Source organism: Ammodytes marinus (genome assembly GCF_949987685.1).
Source record: "Ammodytes marinus genome assembly, chromosome: 6".
NCBI lineage: Eukaryota > Metazoa > Chordata > Actinopteri > Uranoscopiformes > Ammodytidae > Ammodytes > Ammodytes marinus.
In genome coordinates, this window is record NC_137235.1 from 6,080,426 (window position 1) to 6,099,139 (window position 18,714).

The 18,714-nt window shown below is 41.6% G+C and overlaps 1 protein-coding gene across 1 annotated transcript in view; it reads right to left on the reverse strand.

The window, feature by feature from the left end:
* nr3c2 (nuclear receptor subfamily 3, group C, member 2) overlaps positions 1–18,714 on the reverse strand; it is a 77,060-nt gene that overhangs the window by 25,979 nt on the left and 32,367 nt on the right. The window contains exon 3 of the mRNA XM_080030211.1: positions 4,270–4,397. Coding sequence (XP_079886337.1) covers positions 4,270–4,397 — 128 coding nt within the window. The remainder of the gene's footprint in view (positions 1–4,269; positions 4,398–18,714) is intronic.

Consider the following 18,714-nt stretch of genomic DNA (forward strand, 5'->3'; position numbering starts at 1 on the left):
AGCCGTTTAGAGAGCGCAGATGTCTTGTATCAACAGACTAGCTCGATAGAGTGGAGTGGAGGAAGAGGAGAAGCACACATGAATGCATTCAGCCATTTCCACATTTCATTACTGATGATAACATATATTTATTTACAAACTCTTTTTGTGTCAGGACTCAGGAGGTGATTTTGTTTCCCACAGCGGCAGCAGGATAAATGTTTACACTGGGGAATTTACTGAGCCTATGAGTTGCCAGTGGAGTCAACAGTAGCAATGCAAGCTTAAGAACTTCATAAAAGTTATGACCTGTCTTCTACGTTTGTTTACTATGCATCTGAAATGTGACCGAAAATAATATGTGTGAGGGTTATAGCTGCTGCCGTAATGTATGAGATACATTGGATAACTTGGTGGTGAATAAAAGAGCAGGTTGATGAATGATTCTTGTGTGTGTGTGTGTGTGTGTGTGTGTGTGTGTGTGTGTGTGTGTGTGTGTGTGTGTGTGTGTGTGTGTGTGTGTGTGTGTGTGAGTGTGTGTTTTTCAGTTGGCTGTGCCTTCTGGTTGAATAGACAAAAGTGAAATGAATTGTCATCCTCTTGAGGGTTACTGTTGATCTACATATTTGGATGGTAAATGGTCCAATAGATATTGCAAACAGCTCTATATAACATTATGGGCCACTTTAACGCCGTATGTGCAACTCAACTCAGTTACAGTATATGATTAAAAATAAATGTACCATCTGTTTTTGGTCATTTTAACTTTTATAAAGAAATGAATATGGTGAAGGTCTGCTCATATTCAACAGTAGTGTGTTGCATAGAACAGTGCAGTGCAAAATAAAAATAGATGGTCCGAATGTAAACCTAAAATTGTAAAACAAACTCTGGTGAAGTTAAATAAAGCTAAAGCTAAAAATGGCTTTTGGATAAAGGGGAAAGCAGCCCCTCCACATTGGGAGGATTTCATGTGATTTGTTGATGACTCCAGAATGCTAGAGTTAGCTCTGTAGTAAAGGGCCCTGAGCCAGTTAGTGGTCTAATGAGCTACAGCTGACTGAAAAAAGTTGTATCCCCGAGGGCTCGTGGTGCCAAAAGAAATTAAGCAAGGGCCGGATTATTCCCTTTACACAGATGCCCACTCTCTGCAGTCTTCTTTTTCTACCTCACATGCTTAGTGGCTGCATTCAAATACCCATACTTACCAGCTATTTAGTATGGTAGAACAATATTTAAGATGTCCCAGTATACTGTATGGGGTCAGATGCAGCATGCTGAAAAATACCTGGATGTCCTACTAGATCCGGTTGTGATTTTAAATTTGGAAATAAGCATGCTTTTTAGGCAATTCTGACCCATAATCCAGTGTGCAGCGTGAATTACGTCACATTGACTGGGCCTCCGTGTGAAAACAAACAGCAATGTGAAAGATACATAAACAAGAGGCAAGTTCAAAGCGTGACATTATGATGAAATACATAAGTAAAAGTATGGGGGCACACTGGTGGCTCACTGGTGGACTGTGTACCACTGGGACTTTGTTCTTGTCTCAGCTGACCCGGGTTCGACTCCGGCCCGGGTTGTTTACTGCATGTCTTCCCCCTCTCTCTCCCCATTTCAACTCTGTGCCTAATACTGTCAGGTGAAGGTGGAAAAACACCCCAAAAAAATATCAAAAATATTAACAATATTCCCAGTTGTATGCATACTGCATGTAAACTACGTATTTTTTAAGATCAGCTGTTGTATAGCGAATAGTAAAAGAAAAGAGTATGAGATTTGGAACGCAGGGTCAGTTCGTAACTTTGAGAGAAAAGAGAGGAGGAGGAGGAGGAGGAGGAGGAGGAGGAAAGAGTGGGAGGCAGAGGGGAGGAGTAAAACATCTCCTAACGTCCTAACTTACAGCTCTCCAGCGCTCGCTGCTGACACATCGCTTTCCATCCCTCGTTTCTTACCTCCTCTCTCTGGACTCCTCCTCCCTTTATCTCTCTGTCTGACTTTTTCTTTGTCCTTCCCCTCCCTCCCTCCCTCCCTCCCTGGATCTGTTTCACTGTCCTCTATCCCTCTTCACTTTGCAAAATCCTTCTCTCAGTATTTTCATCCTCTGCTTCCTATACCTCTCCCTCCCTCTCTCTCTCTCTCTCTTTCCACCTCAGCAGCAGCTGTGGCGGGGTCACATAAGGTAACCGCTCGCTTTGCACATCAGAAGGGCGAACGTGTCGCACGCAACCTTGATGACATCACACCGGTGCATGGGCCGTCTGCCCTTATTACCAACGCTTACAGTGTGTGCACAGTCGCGTGTGTTTGGCGCTGCAGAATCAATAGGAAATCATAAAGCAGAGAGATGTTAATAGAGAGATTTAAGGTGAGACACTGCAGGTGAAAAGGGTAAAAAAATAAATAATCTGAAATATTTCAATAAATATGCACATTTGGCAATAATGGTTCTAAGAATGCTAACAAAAAAAGGTTAGTTGATGTATGTGCTTTAGATTTTTGGTTCAGAGTAATGCAAAATAGGGTTTTAGTGATGTAATAATAAAGCCGTTCTAGAACTGAGCTCTTCAGACTACAGTAGCTCTGTCGCACGGAGTCAGATCTTTAGCATTTGCCAGCGGCTCTCCCCTAGCAACGCTCCAAGCAAGAACAACGGCATGTCTGATTGGATAGCACCAGACACATCATCTGGTTTCAGTTCTCTGTAACCACGGTGTGTAAATATCATCAAATTAAAGCATGATTTGATTGGGAAATGGTGCGATTTCATTAAATGGCCAGAAAAACACCTAGGGGGCCCCATGGCTGGCTGATAGGCGTGCTTGCTTTTTTTTTTAACCACCAGCACTGGGTCTGTATTTAAGCGAGTGTTTTGCATTCAAACACTCATCCTAATCCGTGTTAGGCCAACGCCTCAGGCAACAGGCACCCAATGAAAAGCACATTATGGCTGCTGCTAATTTTCCCCAAGCTAAATATAACATAAAGGGCTGCTGTAGGAGAATTAACCACTCACTCAATGTTGTTTTTTTCTGATGTGCCACTCAACTCAGTCACGGTCTATAAATGAAATGTAGCAACAGTTTTGTTTTTGTAATTTTAAACGATCTTTCGGGAAATAAATAAAGTGAAGGTCTGCTGAGATTTAACAGTAGTGCGTTGCATAAACAGTGCAGATGAAAACTTCATCAGCTTTTGGTTAATAATTCTTGCAGAAATGATCAGCACTGCGCCCTCTTTAAATGGAAAAAAAAACAAGCTGCTTCACTGCTCTCCCCTCATGTGTTTGTCTGAGTGAGCTATTTTAACTCTGTTCTACCAGGAAAAAGTGATTTTTCCGGAAAGCAAAACATGTGAAAATGACTGAAAGCCGAGTCACTGTAGCCTAATTGGACACATTTTCTCATTAACGTTTCCCAGTTGGAAAAGCGTTAAGCTTGTACCGTAAATCCAAGCATACAGTACTTGGCTTAAGGTGCTCTTTGCAAACTGCTGTTAATAAATTGAACAGAATGGCTGCCAACACTTGTGAAGGCCACAGTTGTCAGTTAAGGTGATATTGTTTGAAATGATTTGATATTCACTGAACCAATTTCTGCGTAAAGTAATATGAATGAAACTTGCCGAAAGACAGAATGATGCTGGCACAGTGGCTTACTCCTCTTGCAGTTTTATGCAAGTATGAACTTTAGGATTAGAGTTTAAACAATGTAGTCTCTTAAAAAGACAATATAATTTGTAATATTTTTAATATAGCATAAGAGAGTAATAGAGCTCAACCCACAGCTACGCAAACACACACACACACACACACACACACACACACACACACACACACATACACACACAAATGCACAGCATAGAGAAATGAGCTGCGTATGTAGAAAAACGCCAACAAATACAGAAAAACTGCAGGTGCATCACAACAAAAGTTTGTGGATGACGCAAAACTGATGAGGAATACATTTAGTTTAGTATTAACACTCTCAGATTGCATTATTATGATACTATAGAAAGTACTGGCACTACATCCAGCTTGTGCATAAGTGTCAGCGGTGCAAGAAACATTCCATTGTTGTGCTACATTTCTATATTTGCTCGTGTTGTTTGCAGTGCCTTTCTATGTGCTGCCTTTTTTGTTTGTATAATTTTAAAAAGCTTTACTTAATTTGGTATACTTTAGCATTCATGTCTGACAAATGGTGACAAGGGGGTTTCTTAAATTGCTATGAGAAAAGACCTTACCAGCGCTGTTCTGTTTGAACATGAGTTAACTTAAAGCCCTACCTTCCACTGCTCTCTTGAAGAAGACTTTGCAGCTTCCACACGTCACCACGCCGTAGTGGCATCCCGACGCCTCGTCTCCACACACCAGGCACACTTTGGCCGTAGAGGACGGTTGTCTCAGTGGTGAGCTGAAAAAGACAAACACACACACACACACACACACACACACACACACACACACGCCCTTGGGTTAAAATCAACAAATGTGAATCAACAAAGAATTTGCAAAAGTCAACACCAAAGCCCGGGCATACGGTCCCTTTTCAAACAGTGCTAGAGCCTGATACACAATATGATACATTCTTGTTTTTTTATGACCAGTACAGTACAGTAGCGACACAATGTGGATAGCCATATGGCTTTGAACTCAACTTATTTACGGCTTCAATGGGCTTCACAAGGGGCGACAATTGTACAATTGACAATTATAGGAAAGAGTATTTAAATTCAATAAGCAAAGGAGACACAAAGAGAAGGATTTCAAATTGAAGAACGATTGCAAAACCCTTCTCAGGAATCAGAAAGTGGGATGCACTGGCAAAGAATTGAGTAATCAAAATGTAACTTAGAGAGAGCAAGAGTTTGACTGTGTAACCATTACAAGGGTCAAGGGTCAAAGGTGAGAATGAGTACTAACGCTTGCTGTATTGCACGTTGTATGCCATTGTATCCTTTTTAAGTCAAAACCACAACCGACAGCCATCCAAACTGATGACAGTCGGTGGCATTGTTGACTTTAGCATCTTTTAACCGCTTTCACCGTTGACTGATATCTACGATGGCATGACCAATTACAGCTCACGACGTGTGCAGTATGTTCTTAATGATGCAGTGCTGCATGGGAGAATTAGTAAGGAGTTGCACTAGGTGTCAAACGTTGATGATAGATGGATGATATTATCATTCCACTTACAAATGAGTCATGCTCAAAGCAGTTTACTGTCATGTCTTGTTTATGGAATTAACAAAAGGAATTGTCTTACATATCGAGCAGTCTTGGACAACCCTGACGATCATAAAAGTAACAATTTTTTTTCTTAAATCAATGCATGTGTTTTCTGTTTGACATAGGCTTACTTATATTATATTTATCCTGTTAAATTACTGTATGATTAGTAAAACATACATAAGGACTGGAGGCCAATTAGTTTGTTAAACATTTGCTTTTATGCGATTGGTTGAATTAGTCTTGTATACACATTTATTTAGTCAATGTATAATATTGATATTTTTTCGAAACTATGGAAGGATTTTGCTTCTGAGGGATATTGTATATAACTATCAACACACAGTATGCAGTGGCCAATAAGTAACATTCATTTGCAGTGCAGGAATAATCAGAAGGTATGTCTGACATCATTCAGAAACACTGTCACCATTTCCTCACGTTTGTTTTTTTAAATAATAAATGTCCAACCCAGTATACATCTTCATCAGAGTGTTTGACATCCACATATAAGGGGTTATTTTATCGGAAATGTTTTTCAATGTTATTTATTCATGTATATAAAAAAGGAGAAGATTATTGATTTTTTTGAAACTCTTAAACATCAGCATCTTTAAAAAATCTGGTATCGACTGGGCTGTAGTAGGAATGCTATATGTGGAATCAATGCTGAGTCATATATTAAACTTTTCAAGCATTAATATCCAATGCATCAGTGACAGTAAAACAGAATATATTTCCCAAGCTAAGCTCTGCTTAATGGAGATATAAGATAGAGGGAAGGTGACATATATATTTTCACAACAGAACAGGCCATCCAGTAGCCTGGCACCGCCCGCCTACCAACTTCCACTCAATTTTAATTTCCCTTCAGTAGTCAGTCTGGGTGTGCGGTATATTAGTGGGTTCTCACCAGCCAGATTTCTGCCAGTCCAGAGAACAGAAGGAGTGGCTCAGATGCCGGCGCATGACATACGTCACAACCAAACGTTATGCGATTGGTTGGCAAATCCAGAGTGGCACTGGGCAGATCCAATAGTTTTAAACTTCAAGTGAGGGAACGTTTGTCAATTGAGCGATTCCGGACCTTCTGTACAAATGAAGTGAAGTGCATTTGTCTGGTAGAACCAGGCTAGACACCCAGCACAGTCTGCAATACAACAAGCCATGTTTTCAGTAAGCACTCCCTATGGTCTTTTTAAGTGAAAATTGGACCGTGCCCATTATATTAGAATATTATGCATAGTACCTAAGCTACTTATTCATGGAATGACAATGAATAAGTGGGCTTTCATGTAATGAAGAATTTTACATAAACACACTTTGAGTAGATTAAAAGCTTCAGGCATTTAAGGTTAGGTCTACATGGATATAGCTTTTGATAAAACATTTCCCTTCATGTGCACGCACACGTACACACACACACACACACACACTAGGAGTAGAACACAACACGTAGATGGGTACACAGAGAGAACACCTTGTATCAAAACATTAAAAGTGGCCTCAGCTTCCCCCTCTTTTCTGTGCTAATTACCTCTCTCCCATCTCAATCAATAACATGCAAGGTGATTGTCTGGTTAACATTCTCCTTACATCCTTCATCAGACCAGCTGCCAAGTACTCTCTCTCTCTCCATCCTCTCCCTCTGTCTCTCCGCCTCGCTCTCTCTCCCATGCACACACACACACATTTCCTCCAGGGGCCTTGCTGGAAAGGGGTACGGCAACAGCACACTCAGATACAATCAGGACCACTGATCTAATTCCCTCTTGTCCATCTACACACACATTCAATTTGTTAGGACGCTTAGAGGAGTCTCTGGTGAGGTGTTTGTCTGACTAGATCTTGCTGGCACTGCGCCCCATGGTTTCAGCTAATGTGACTGTGTGTGTGTGTGTGTGTGTGTGTGTGTGTGTGTGTGTGTGTGTGTGTGTGTGTGTGTGTGTGTGTTCCGGTCCATGTCAAAATGTGTTTTTCAGCATGTTTATCGACTGAATATTCCCCCATACATTGACATTTCACACCACTACAAAGCAGAGTTAAAGTAGCTATGTGGAACTTTCAGTTTTTGTTGAAAATAATAGCACCTTAAGACAAAAGCTGTAGTGTTTTTATGACACCAGTGTCAAAGCGCGGGCCAGCGGTATGGGCATTTGTTAAGTAAGTGAGTGAAAGAGAGACTGCAGGATGTATCGTGATGAGATATGTATATTTATATGTGATAATGTTAGAATATTAATGGTGATATGACGACAATGAAGCAATGTCTTGGATAAGGTACTTTTGTAAACACAGGATGTTCCGGTCTGCTAGCCCTACATCCTTCTGTCTAAATTCCTGGGAAAAAAATTGGACCTGTTCAAAGACATTAATAAAAACTATATAAAAATAGCATTTATTTTTCCCGTTTGCTGTTACCGGTCATTTACGATCATCAGAAGAAAAATTAGACTATTTAATTTAAAACTTCCTCGTAGGATGTTTACCAAGAAGACAATCCACATGAGGAAAAAAACGTCCCTAGAAAGTTTACGGCAAAGATCAACCACTAGCATCACAGGATGGCTCCCTATAAACTAAAGCATGCTTCTAATATCCAGTCATTGGTCCACCCTTTCAATAGTGCCGCACATTAAAAACCTTGTCGCTGCCCGCCAGCCTGCCTGCCTGCCTGCATGTCGGTCCACCAACAAGGTGACTTCCCCTCCCTGAGAGGAGTATATATAGGTCATTTACTCTCTGTCTCTGCTTATGAAACCAGAGCAGACAGCAGGGCCAGGCTGCAGTGTGACTGTGCACCGACGACCGCCAGTATCCCAAAACTAAACACCAGCTACCAGACATTCCCCAACTCAGGCTGTTTCAGAACAGATGATAGCCCACAGTTTGTAGAAGCAGTACATGCAGTATGTGCAAGATTGATCATGGAAATACCTTCTAATGAGCTGCAGAGGATAAAAGGAATGACATGCAACAGAGGTCGCCAGTTAGGATCAAAATTGGGGCGTTTTGGTTGGATGGTGTGCACCCTTCACAAAGACACACCGAATGAATTGACTTCTTTTTCTGTATGTAGTTTTTATTTTAATGTTAAAATATTCCTAGGTTGATATTTCTGTCTGTTTCAATTAAGGCTATAAAGTGATGATGCACCAGTAGAATAGGCCCAGGCATTTTAAACTGTGTTATTCTGCATGCAGCACCTTGTGTCACCCTTCATCTCCTACTGAAAAAAAAGCCAGAGTGCAGAGGAAGCAGATTTCCCAAAGATAATGTAACCTGAGTGCAGATGATAATTTTAGGAAACTGCAATGTACAGTGTAACAGAGAGAGAAAAAAAAGTTTATACTTCAACCTTAACAGAAGGAATATCTTTTATTTTTTTTAACATAGTCGTATCTCTGTAAATAATGTAGTGTATGACTAGCCAAAAAAAAAAAAGTTCTGCAGCTGTGTGCAGAGCTACTTCTGTGAACTAGGCCTGGGATTTTCTTCTCTTTTTTTTCCCTCTTTTCTTGACCCCTGTCTCCTCTATTTCTGGGTCCAGTCTCAGACTAACTCAATGGGACTGACTGCACAGATCAAAAGGTCTCCTTCTTCGCTCCAGTTGTTGCTTTTTTTTTCTTCTCTCATTTCCTTACAGAAACCCCAGGGCAGCAGTTTCATTGTTTTCCGTGTCCTTTCATCTTTTAAAAGATAACATGCAAAGCCAACAACCGATCTAGTTGCTGTTTATTTCCCAGGAGGATACAGATGAGCGCGAGTATACACACAATGCCCGTTTTTTCCTTCCCACCAAAAAAAATATACCGGCTAGAAAAATTCTGGATCTCTCACAAACTAACTCTCTATGCTTCCCAGACCGATATGTGCTGCAAATGCTGGGGGGAAATAGTAATAGAATGACAAAAGGAAAAAGAAAATGTGCGAGTTTGAAGCCAAGAGGAAAAGCCCACAGTGCCTATTGAAAAAAAATGTGTAAGGACCCAAACCACAGGACAGATGTTTGGGCTCAAATCGGCCTCATGCATTTTTCTACAAGTTATTCAGATGTCAAACTGGGAGCATTCTTGGAATCTTTCAAATATCTCCACTCTCTCTCTCTCTCTCTCTCAGCTGGGGGAAGGAATGCTAAGTCAGCAAAAAGTTAAGACCCTGCAAAGGATGGCCAAACATTTGTCAGAATGCGGAAATATTGTAGCTTGATAATCGCAGCAGTCATGGAAGCTATATTTTTTTTTTATGGACTCGAGGGCTTGGGTTCATAATCTCCACAAACCGTAAAAAAAAAGTTCAACACGGGTCAAAGGAGAAAAGGCCAGAAGCCCTTTTAGAACGTGACATAACCAGAACAATTAGTTGCCACGGAAACCAGAGCATGAAGTTCGAAAAAACCAAATCTGACAAATCAGAGATAGGGAGGAAGTGGAAGGTGGGGGGAGGGGGGGGGGGTGGCGTAAGTTATTTCGGAGGTTATCAAGGTAACATTGTTATGGGCGAATAATGAGCCGTGACATGTCGTTATGATGGAGTACAGCAAAGGGCCCACGTGGTAAAGAGTGAACCCAGTGACCCACATTAGCATGACGGAGTCGCTAAACAAGCTGCTGGCTGCAAACACAGGGAAGAGTTCTGTTGTATAGAGAAACAATGTCTTCCTCCTCATGCTTGTAACGCTTGTGTGCTCTACTGTACTGTATTTACACTGCAGTATTAGCTGTCCGCCCACTGTGAAGAGGATTGTGTGTGTGTGTGTGTGTGTGTGTGTGTGTGTGTGTGTGTGTGTGTGTGTGTGTGTGTGTGTGTGTGTGTGTGTGTGTGCGGGCAGGTGTGTGCGTTTGTTGACTAGACACACCGACTCGTTCATTCTACAGGCTGTTATCTCACGGATAGTTCAGACAAGTAGGACAACCTCCCTGACCCGGCTCCTCATGAAAGAGAAGCATCCTTGACTCTGCAAAAAAAGAAAAAATGAAAAAAAGAAACACAGCTTCCTCAACAATACAGTTACCTCTCTGCAGCAGTCTATAGGCCCTTCACTATTTATGCAATACACACCTTGGCATGCGGAAAAACCTCACACTAGAACCGGTTCAAAAGAATATTTATGTAACACACAACTTGTGGCGTGTTGTAAAAAAGTAGATTAGTTTTAAACAAGCTGGAAGGGAGATGGAGAAGAGGGGAGGACAAAATGGCTTACATAACCGTGAGCAGACAGTATAAACATTAGGTTGACACCCACTCACCGCCTCTCAAAGGGGAGAGAGAGAGAGGTCTTATGGGTAGTGTTGGAGAGAGCCACCGGGGGATTTATTTTTCCTGGATGAAGGTGACCCTGGCATTGGGCAGAGTACCTGAGCATACAGAAATATGAGATTTCCTCTTTGTCAGGCTTGCGTTACACTTTGTGTTAAGGTTACAGTATAATCCACTCTGACTGGAAGCCACTTACAGTTTAGAAACCAAATCCTAACCTTAAATAAATGTTGCACGTGAGGGTTTTTTTTATACGCTTCAGTTGGGGGAAAAAGTCACGTTTCCCTCCAAAAAGATTATGATATTTGCTTATATAAAATATTTGGATGGATTAAGATCTAAAATGAAGGGGAAATGAGTTGATTCCACCATCAAACGCAGCAGAATTGGCAAATATTCAGTGTGATATAATCTGGTATCTTGGCTGCGATTGCATTCCTTGTTTTAAAATTCCAAAGCTGTTGTGTGTTGTCTCCCCTCCAAAAGCTTAGGCCGACAAACTTTAAGTGACCTTCCGCATAACTGAAAATCATGATTATCTTTCTCTCTATAAATCCACTGTTTTGAGTGTAAACAAAGAAATGAGACAAGTCATGGAAACACAGACGCACACACACACACACACACACACACACACACACACACACACACACACACACACACACACACACACACACACACACACACACACACACACACACACACACACACACACACACACACACAGCCACACACAGCCCTCTTATAAGGGGTGGATAGGGGCCCTGGTCTATGGGTTGAAACAGACTGCAGTATCATTCTGATCTGGTATCCAGTTTTGTACTCAAACATGTCTGAAGCTGTTACCTGTCTTTGACTTTACATAAACCAGCTCCTTACAGCCAATCTTTCTCTGAACTCTCACCTCTCCTCCAGTGTGCACGCCACAGCTGGTTTTAACCCAACCAGAGCCGCTTGACCATTTTAACTTTAATCCCTCATTGTCGTCCGTGCATGAAGTAAATGAAATGAATCACCTGAGATATTTTGGCTAAGTGGTGAAGCACGCAGGCATGAATCACAGGGAGCCGCGGCAGGCTGTTATTATCTGGTGGGGTGGATTATCGTGGCTTGGAAACTCCCGTAATTCAGGCCTGTCATGGGCAGCGAGAGACCGATCACATCCGTACAGTATAAAATTAGACATTGGGAATGCCACTGCCTGCCCACACCTTCACATTCAATAGCCGCCGTACAACATCGCATACTTAAAAACTCTGTTCCAACACTTGATGATGCATACTGGTATGCTATGCACGCTTCTCACTCTTGTATACTGTTTACCAAAAACAGTGAGTGCAGCCATGGAAAAATTCTGCTTTTTCGCACAATGCCACAACAACAACAAATAAACAGTTCCTTCTGGGGTCAACACACCCACTCATTCTTTGACTCTAACCATATGCAGTCCGCAGAGTTCATTTGAAAAACAAAGCATGAACCAGGCCAAAGATCTCCAATACGGCAAGAAACTTAATTTACAAGCAACTGAGCTTTGGAAATAATGCATCTGCAAAAGGCTGAGAAGGAGGTTTATGGGAGTGAATCCAACTTATTGCTTTAGTTACCTCAAAAAACATTTTCCATTCAGAGCTACAAGTGAAAAAATACTTAATACTTCACTATACTTAATTCAAATCCCAAGACTACAAGCCTGCCATTCAAGTGTGCAGCTATGTAGAGGCCTTGACAAAATCTCCACGTCGGGTCCTGCAGCACTGTTTTGATGGGCCGTATCAAAAGTGTCTTTAAACGCCTTCTAATGAAGTTCTCATGTGGTCGACACACCGATTTATTTATGGAGTTTACTGCATTTAACAACACGATTCCGAGAGCGTTTTTATTCGCCGAAAGCAGATATGGCCACATAAAAACAGATGGGAACACAATTCAGCTGACGTGTTGAGAAATAATAACTTTTTCAGACATCAGGTTGATTTGCGGGCATGGGAAATGGAGAAACAACGTAAACAAGAGGGTCGGTGAGAAAGGCAATGTTTTCAACACATGAAATACTAAGCTCCAATGAATGAAATCACATTTCGCTCCTGAACATAAACCTACATGATGACAACCAAAATAAGCGCGGTAGTTGGTTTTAATCTAACTAAATACACCACACGGAGCCTGTTTTCACCTTATCTAGCTGCACTGCCACGAACATAAATACTGACAGACCACTTCAAAGCTACGCTGCTAACACTGGTTTTGTTGTGGGCCCAAATCCTTTTGATTTCAGTGGCTCGGATGAACTCTAGAACCTGGCCTCCCATGGTGTTCGTGTTTTCAACTCTTATTCACTGCTTTCTTTGCTCTGTCTCACACCACCACCTCTGAAACGCAACAACTGGCTCCTTAGAAAATGTGTCCAATAATGTCCATAGATAGAAAGGTTCGGTACAGCAGAATAGATGACCTCCCTTACTGAGCTTAGAGGAGGACCTGGGACAAATGAGAAAAACAAATCCCTAGAGAGGGAGATTATCTTTAAAGGATCAGCCCTGACCCGACCCACCTCAACGGCACACACACACACACACACTGCTTACCTCCGTACTCACTCACTTTCTAGCAACATTTAGCACACAGGCCGACCCATGTTTACCTTCACCTTGTACTACAAGGGGGTTTACTCAATAAGATCACCGTATAATAAGAGCTAAACATTGTGTGAAAGTGACATTCTAAAGCCTTAAATTAACTAAGCCGTTGGTTCCAGAGAAAAGGAAATGTGCTCAAATATATCTTATTCAAAAGGCGACCTTTTCCTTTAACCGTGTGATTCAAAAAGGGCCTCACTCTGAATGTAGGTTAATGTACACAGGCGCTGACACATGTTGCCAGCAACCCTACGCATTAGCTGTCACATGCGATCATCCTCAACACCCACCAGTCATTTACAATTCTGCTGGGACAAACAGGGAGCAAAGGCAGCCAGGCAGTGTGCTAAGAGGGAAACGCTGCACACACAAACCATAATGTATTTACGCTCATACTAAGGGGATAAAGTTAGCTATGGCACTGCAAAAGCGGATCTGCCTAGAGTGTTTATTGTACATATGGTTTATGGCCTAGTGGCTACTGAAGTCACAGGGTATTAAACCACAACCTCCAGAAGTGGGCTGTAACATGGGAACCAGAGCCAAGTCTCTGGCTGGCTCAGGTCCAGGTGGGTAGCACCACAACAGCACATTCTGCATGTTAGCTCAAGGACTTCTGCTGAGAACTGCTCTCCAGTCAACCCCTCAGTAGTGTTCCACAGGTTCTCCAGCAGAAGGTACCAGAGTATACTAGGGATTCATTCAGGAAAAGCACATGGATCATTTTATTCTCGAACATTGTCGTTATTATCAGGAAACAAAAAGATAATTTTTATTTTTTGAACTCCATTGACGCAGTACGTTCCGCCCATGTCTAGAGTGAAAGTGCAAAAGAAGATTTCCATATTCGAGTCGCAATAACATTTTAGAGATTGGTTTAATTAAACTACAAAATATTCCATCCAGTGCTGCTGTATAAGAGGTTAACACCCGTCAACTCTGAACAAACACAATGAATGTTCTGACAGGATTATTGTGATTACACTTTGTGCTGCAGCATCAGGACCGCTGCTCATTGTAAAGCTCCACATTATTTTCCTAAAAGGTCAAATTTAAGATTCTGACCTCAAACATTACAAAAGGTCTCGTACATGCGGTACAAAATGCAAAAGAAAAGGAAGGTTAGAGGGCAAAGACAAGAGGGCAAAGACATGAGAGCACACACACGTACACACACACGTACACACACACACACACACACACACACACACACACACACATAATGTCGGGCCAAACTAAATGTGTCTGTGCAATGACCTTTTTCAAATTCAGTGTGTTCACCTCCAAAGGATTACAGGCCCAGATGGCCACTGGATGAACAATGCAACACCTGCTGAGGGACATAGCGCAATTAGCTTCTTGCAAAAAAAACTACTGCAAAGAGAAAAACCCTCAGTGTGCACAACGAACAGGCAAAGGAACAAACATGTATGTACTGGCTAATCTGACTAACCACAGCCAACAGTATAATCAACCCCCTCTAATACTACATTACTCCTCCAGTCAACATCTGTCCTTGGACGGCACAATGGTTATCAAGTTGTTTTAAGTGTCTTATCATAAGCCAGACAAGTGGTAAGGTCCAATAGCTTCGATTGCATTGCTCTGAGAATGAACATTCAGATTAAATCTTTCTGCACATTCAACCTGCACGTGCCGCAACAATGAAGTATCTAATGTCTTGTTAATGAAGTTATTTTAATTTACTGTTATTGTTATGCAGTCGAATTATCTTTTACCAAACAGGTATTGAAATTAAATACTTAATATCATATCAATACTGAAGTGAGGAAGTTTGCCTGCATTGGCATTGACATCGGAACAGATTCACAACTTATTGAAAAAATTTAGATTTGCCTCAACAAAGAGGAAACAATTGCCATCAGATTTATGTTATTACTGCTTTCCCTGAAAAGGGATCTAGAGAGCGGAGTGTTTCTATAAATTCTCTCAAGTGCTGTGTTTTTCTACCGTACTGAATAGCACAGAAGTATGGATATTGGAACATAGCCATTATATGTAGCAAATACCCTGGCCCGAAACACAATTTCCTGTTCAAAAACAAGAGGTTAAAAATAACATCAGTCATTGTAACCTTGGCTCAGGTGAGCGCTCCCTCACAGGTGCGGGCTGACTATTGATGTATATTTAATAAGGTGACAGATTGGCTGTGGTGCATGTGGCTGCCCTTTCAGAGCCGGCGCCCATGTCACCTTATTGGGACAATTTCCAGTGGATGTCAGCAGTGGTGATGCAGAGATCATAGTGTTAAAAGGGCGTGGAGGGAGACCGCACCAGAAAGGAAGCTAGAGGAAATATTTCAATTGTATTCTTTACGTTCATTGTCTGGCTTCAATAGATAACGCTGATATCGCTCATATACTCAACGATTAAAGTGTCTATTCTCAGTATGAAATAGTCACATGGACAATGCAAGTGGAATCAATAAAATGATTTTATGGGAAAGAAATGCTGATATGAGTAAGGTTAACAATCTGGCAAATGCATTTGAAATGAAGTGATCGAACTGATGTTTGATTAGATTAATACAGTTAAAGGCATGGCATCAGAAAAAAGCTGTTGGCGTTAAGAATTAAGGCAGAATTGTCAACTATGACATAGGTTTATATTAGTGTTATATGTGTTGTCTTTTAATGAAATATTTATGTCAAATATTGAAACCTTCCAGCCTTCCATTCTTTGGTATTTCAACATCAAACATGTATAGCGCTAGATTATGTTTATTATACAGTATATATTACATTATTTTAGTAAAGCCAATAAATGTTAATATTGAATTCAGTTGACATACATACAGTACTACTTCAAGTAGTCGGAGTAATTTCTTTAAGCATAAATGCGAAATCATTATCTTGTTCCTGCGTTATCAGCTGCTTTCCTTTATTTCATGTGATCCCAAACTTAATATCTTTTAGCGCATTGTCGGGAAATAAAAACTGAGATATCACGTTTGTCTTAAGGAAATTATGATTATGAGAATTTATACTTCTCTGTTATCTGATATTTTATAGACCAATTGATTCATTAGCAGATTCTTCGATGACGAAAGTAAAATGTTTATCACAACCCATAAATCAGAATCATGGCCGACCACACTAGCATGCAGTATGTCATGCCTCACTTTACCATATTCACAGTGTGTGTGTGTGTGTGTGTGTGTGTGTGTGTGTGTGTGTGTGTGTGTGTGTGTGTGTGTGTGTGTGTGTGTGTGTGTGTGTCAGCGGGGAAGAGCAACAGCCGTGCGCATCATGGAAATGAAATGTTACATGTGGCTCATCATCTGACTGAACTGTCCTTGCCCTCTTTCTTCAGGCTAGCAGCAGCAGTCACATGCGCGCGGATATATTCATCGACATATAGTGGTGTGCGCACACACACACACACACACTTACAGTATGTACCATTTCCCAACGCGGCGTAATTCCCTCCGCTCTGCACTTTGAATAAATCATAACATCGGGCTTTTGCCACTGCTGTTCAAATAAAACATTTGCCCAACCAAATACTCTTGGGCTCAAAATATCTCCAACATTTTTCCATGGGAGGGAAATAACTGTCGATTCAGAGGTTTTCCTCCGTGTTGCTCTTCCCCCTCATCGTCTTATATATACACTACACATCTCAATGTTTGAAACCCTGAAGATCAGGGCAAATACATGACGTGTCCAGCTTATCGCATAAATATTAAAAGAATGTCAGACAGGTGCAGAGGGGAGAGGAGAAATATCTGAGTTTTGTCTTATTTGAAGGGTGTAGTAGGGTGATGGATTTTGTTAAGAAAAGGAAAAAAGAAAGAAATTGTATTTTGGTCTAGAGACGGGTTCTCTCCCTTGAAGGACTTGTGAGTGGATTTAAAAATATGTATTTTATTTTTTTAGTCTCAAGTGAGACCCTGAGCTCCTAAAACCAGAGGCCATTGGGATTTACACAGGGAACAAAGGATTCCCTATTGAAACGAAAAGGCTTTGTATGCGGCTGGGGGAAAAAAAGCAGCTTGTAGCCCGTCGTTTTTTTTTCTTTCTATCTTTTCAGTGTTCTGCTTCGTGTTGCGAGACACGTCGGCGCTAATGAGCGGCTTTATGAGGGGAAATGGAGCGTAATTTGCTTTTTCTGAGCGACACAATGACAAGATGTATGTCCATATCACATCACAAAGGAGATATGCCTTCCACCATAACCTTACCAGCACCCTTACATAGAGAGTCCTGACACTGTAATATACTGTATAGCACATTGATGACCTCTCTCTCTCTCTCTCTCTCTCTCTCTCTCTCTCTCTCTCTCTCTCTCTCTCTCTCTCTCTCTCTCTCTCTCTCTCTCTCTCTCTCTCTCTCTCTCTCTCTCTCTCCTCTCTCTCTCTCTCTCTCTCTCTCTCTCTCTCTCTCTCTCTCTCTCTCTCTCTCTCTCTCTCTCTCTCTCTCTCTCTCTCTCTCTCTCTCTCTCTCTCTCTCTCTCTCTCTCTCTCTCTCTCTCTCTCTCTCTCAATGTGCCACTGACTGACTCATTTTATGTACGCTGCCCCCCAGGGTCCTTCCGTCCGTCTACAGAGGCTTTATATGAAGAAAGCTTGTCATAACAGCCATGTTGGGGGTGCGAGGCATGGCCCGTTTCAACTGGGATCCCCGGCCAAAGCACACAAACTCTGGTTACTGTAACTTCACAAGGTGCCAGTCTGCTCTGAACAGATCCGTCACCACCAAATCCCCTCGGGCGATATCAAGGGGCATGATTTACATTTAACACCCACCGCTCCTTCACTTACAGTATATGTTATGGTTCATGAGTCGCATGCGTTAAAAAAAAGCATATCTAAAAGTCACATAGGCTATGTCTGTGTTTTCTATATAGAACATAATGAAGTGTTATGAATCCAGACAAGCCCAAGCCTGAAGGCCTGCTGCTGGGCTGTACATGGAGATGCTTTCTCTACTTTTCTACGTAAATCGGCAACTGGCAAACCCTGTTGGATGTTCAAGGGATTACTAACGCTGTGTTTAGTTTATTTTTCACATAAGAAAAATGATTCCCTGCTCAGAAAATCAACGAAAAGTTTTTAAAAATGTGCAAAGAAAAAAACCCTGTTCCACTACTTTTTCCATAATGTTTGAGCTTCTTTACTTCTTCTACCTGCTCTGCTGATTTCAACCTTGTTCCATGTAAGGTTTCTCTTGAGAATGAGACCCCATGTTTCAAAGACATTACCTGTATAGATAAAGGTTCAATACATTTTTTAAATTTTTTAAGGCCCCATGTTGGCCCTCAGTTGCACTCCAGCCTTCCCAGTCTTCTCGTCAGAAGCTTACGAGTCACCCCTCTCTCCCTCCCTCCCTTCTTTCCCTCCCTCCCTCCCTCTCTCCCCCTAAACACACACTGACTGCATTATCCCTGTAATCTTTGCCTCCTGCTGAGCAACTTCTAACTTCTAACTTCTTCTAATTGCGGTGGATTAGAGCCATTTGTCGCAGACGGCAACGTGCTTTCCACGGTGGAGCCACAACAACAACAACACCGGCCTCGTGCTGGAGACGTGCATCTTCGATCGTATAACAGAGGCCTTTAAAGAAATCCATACACGCT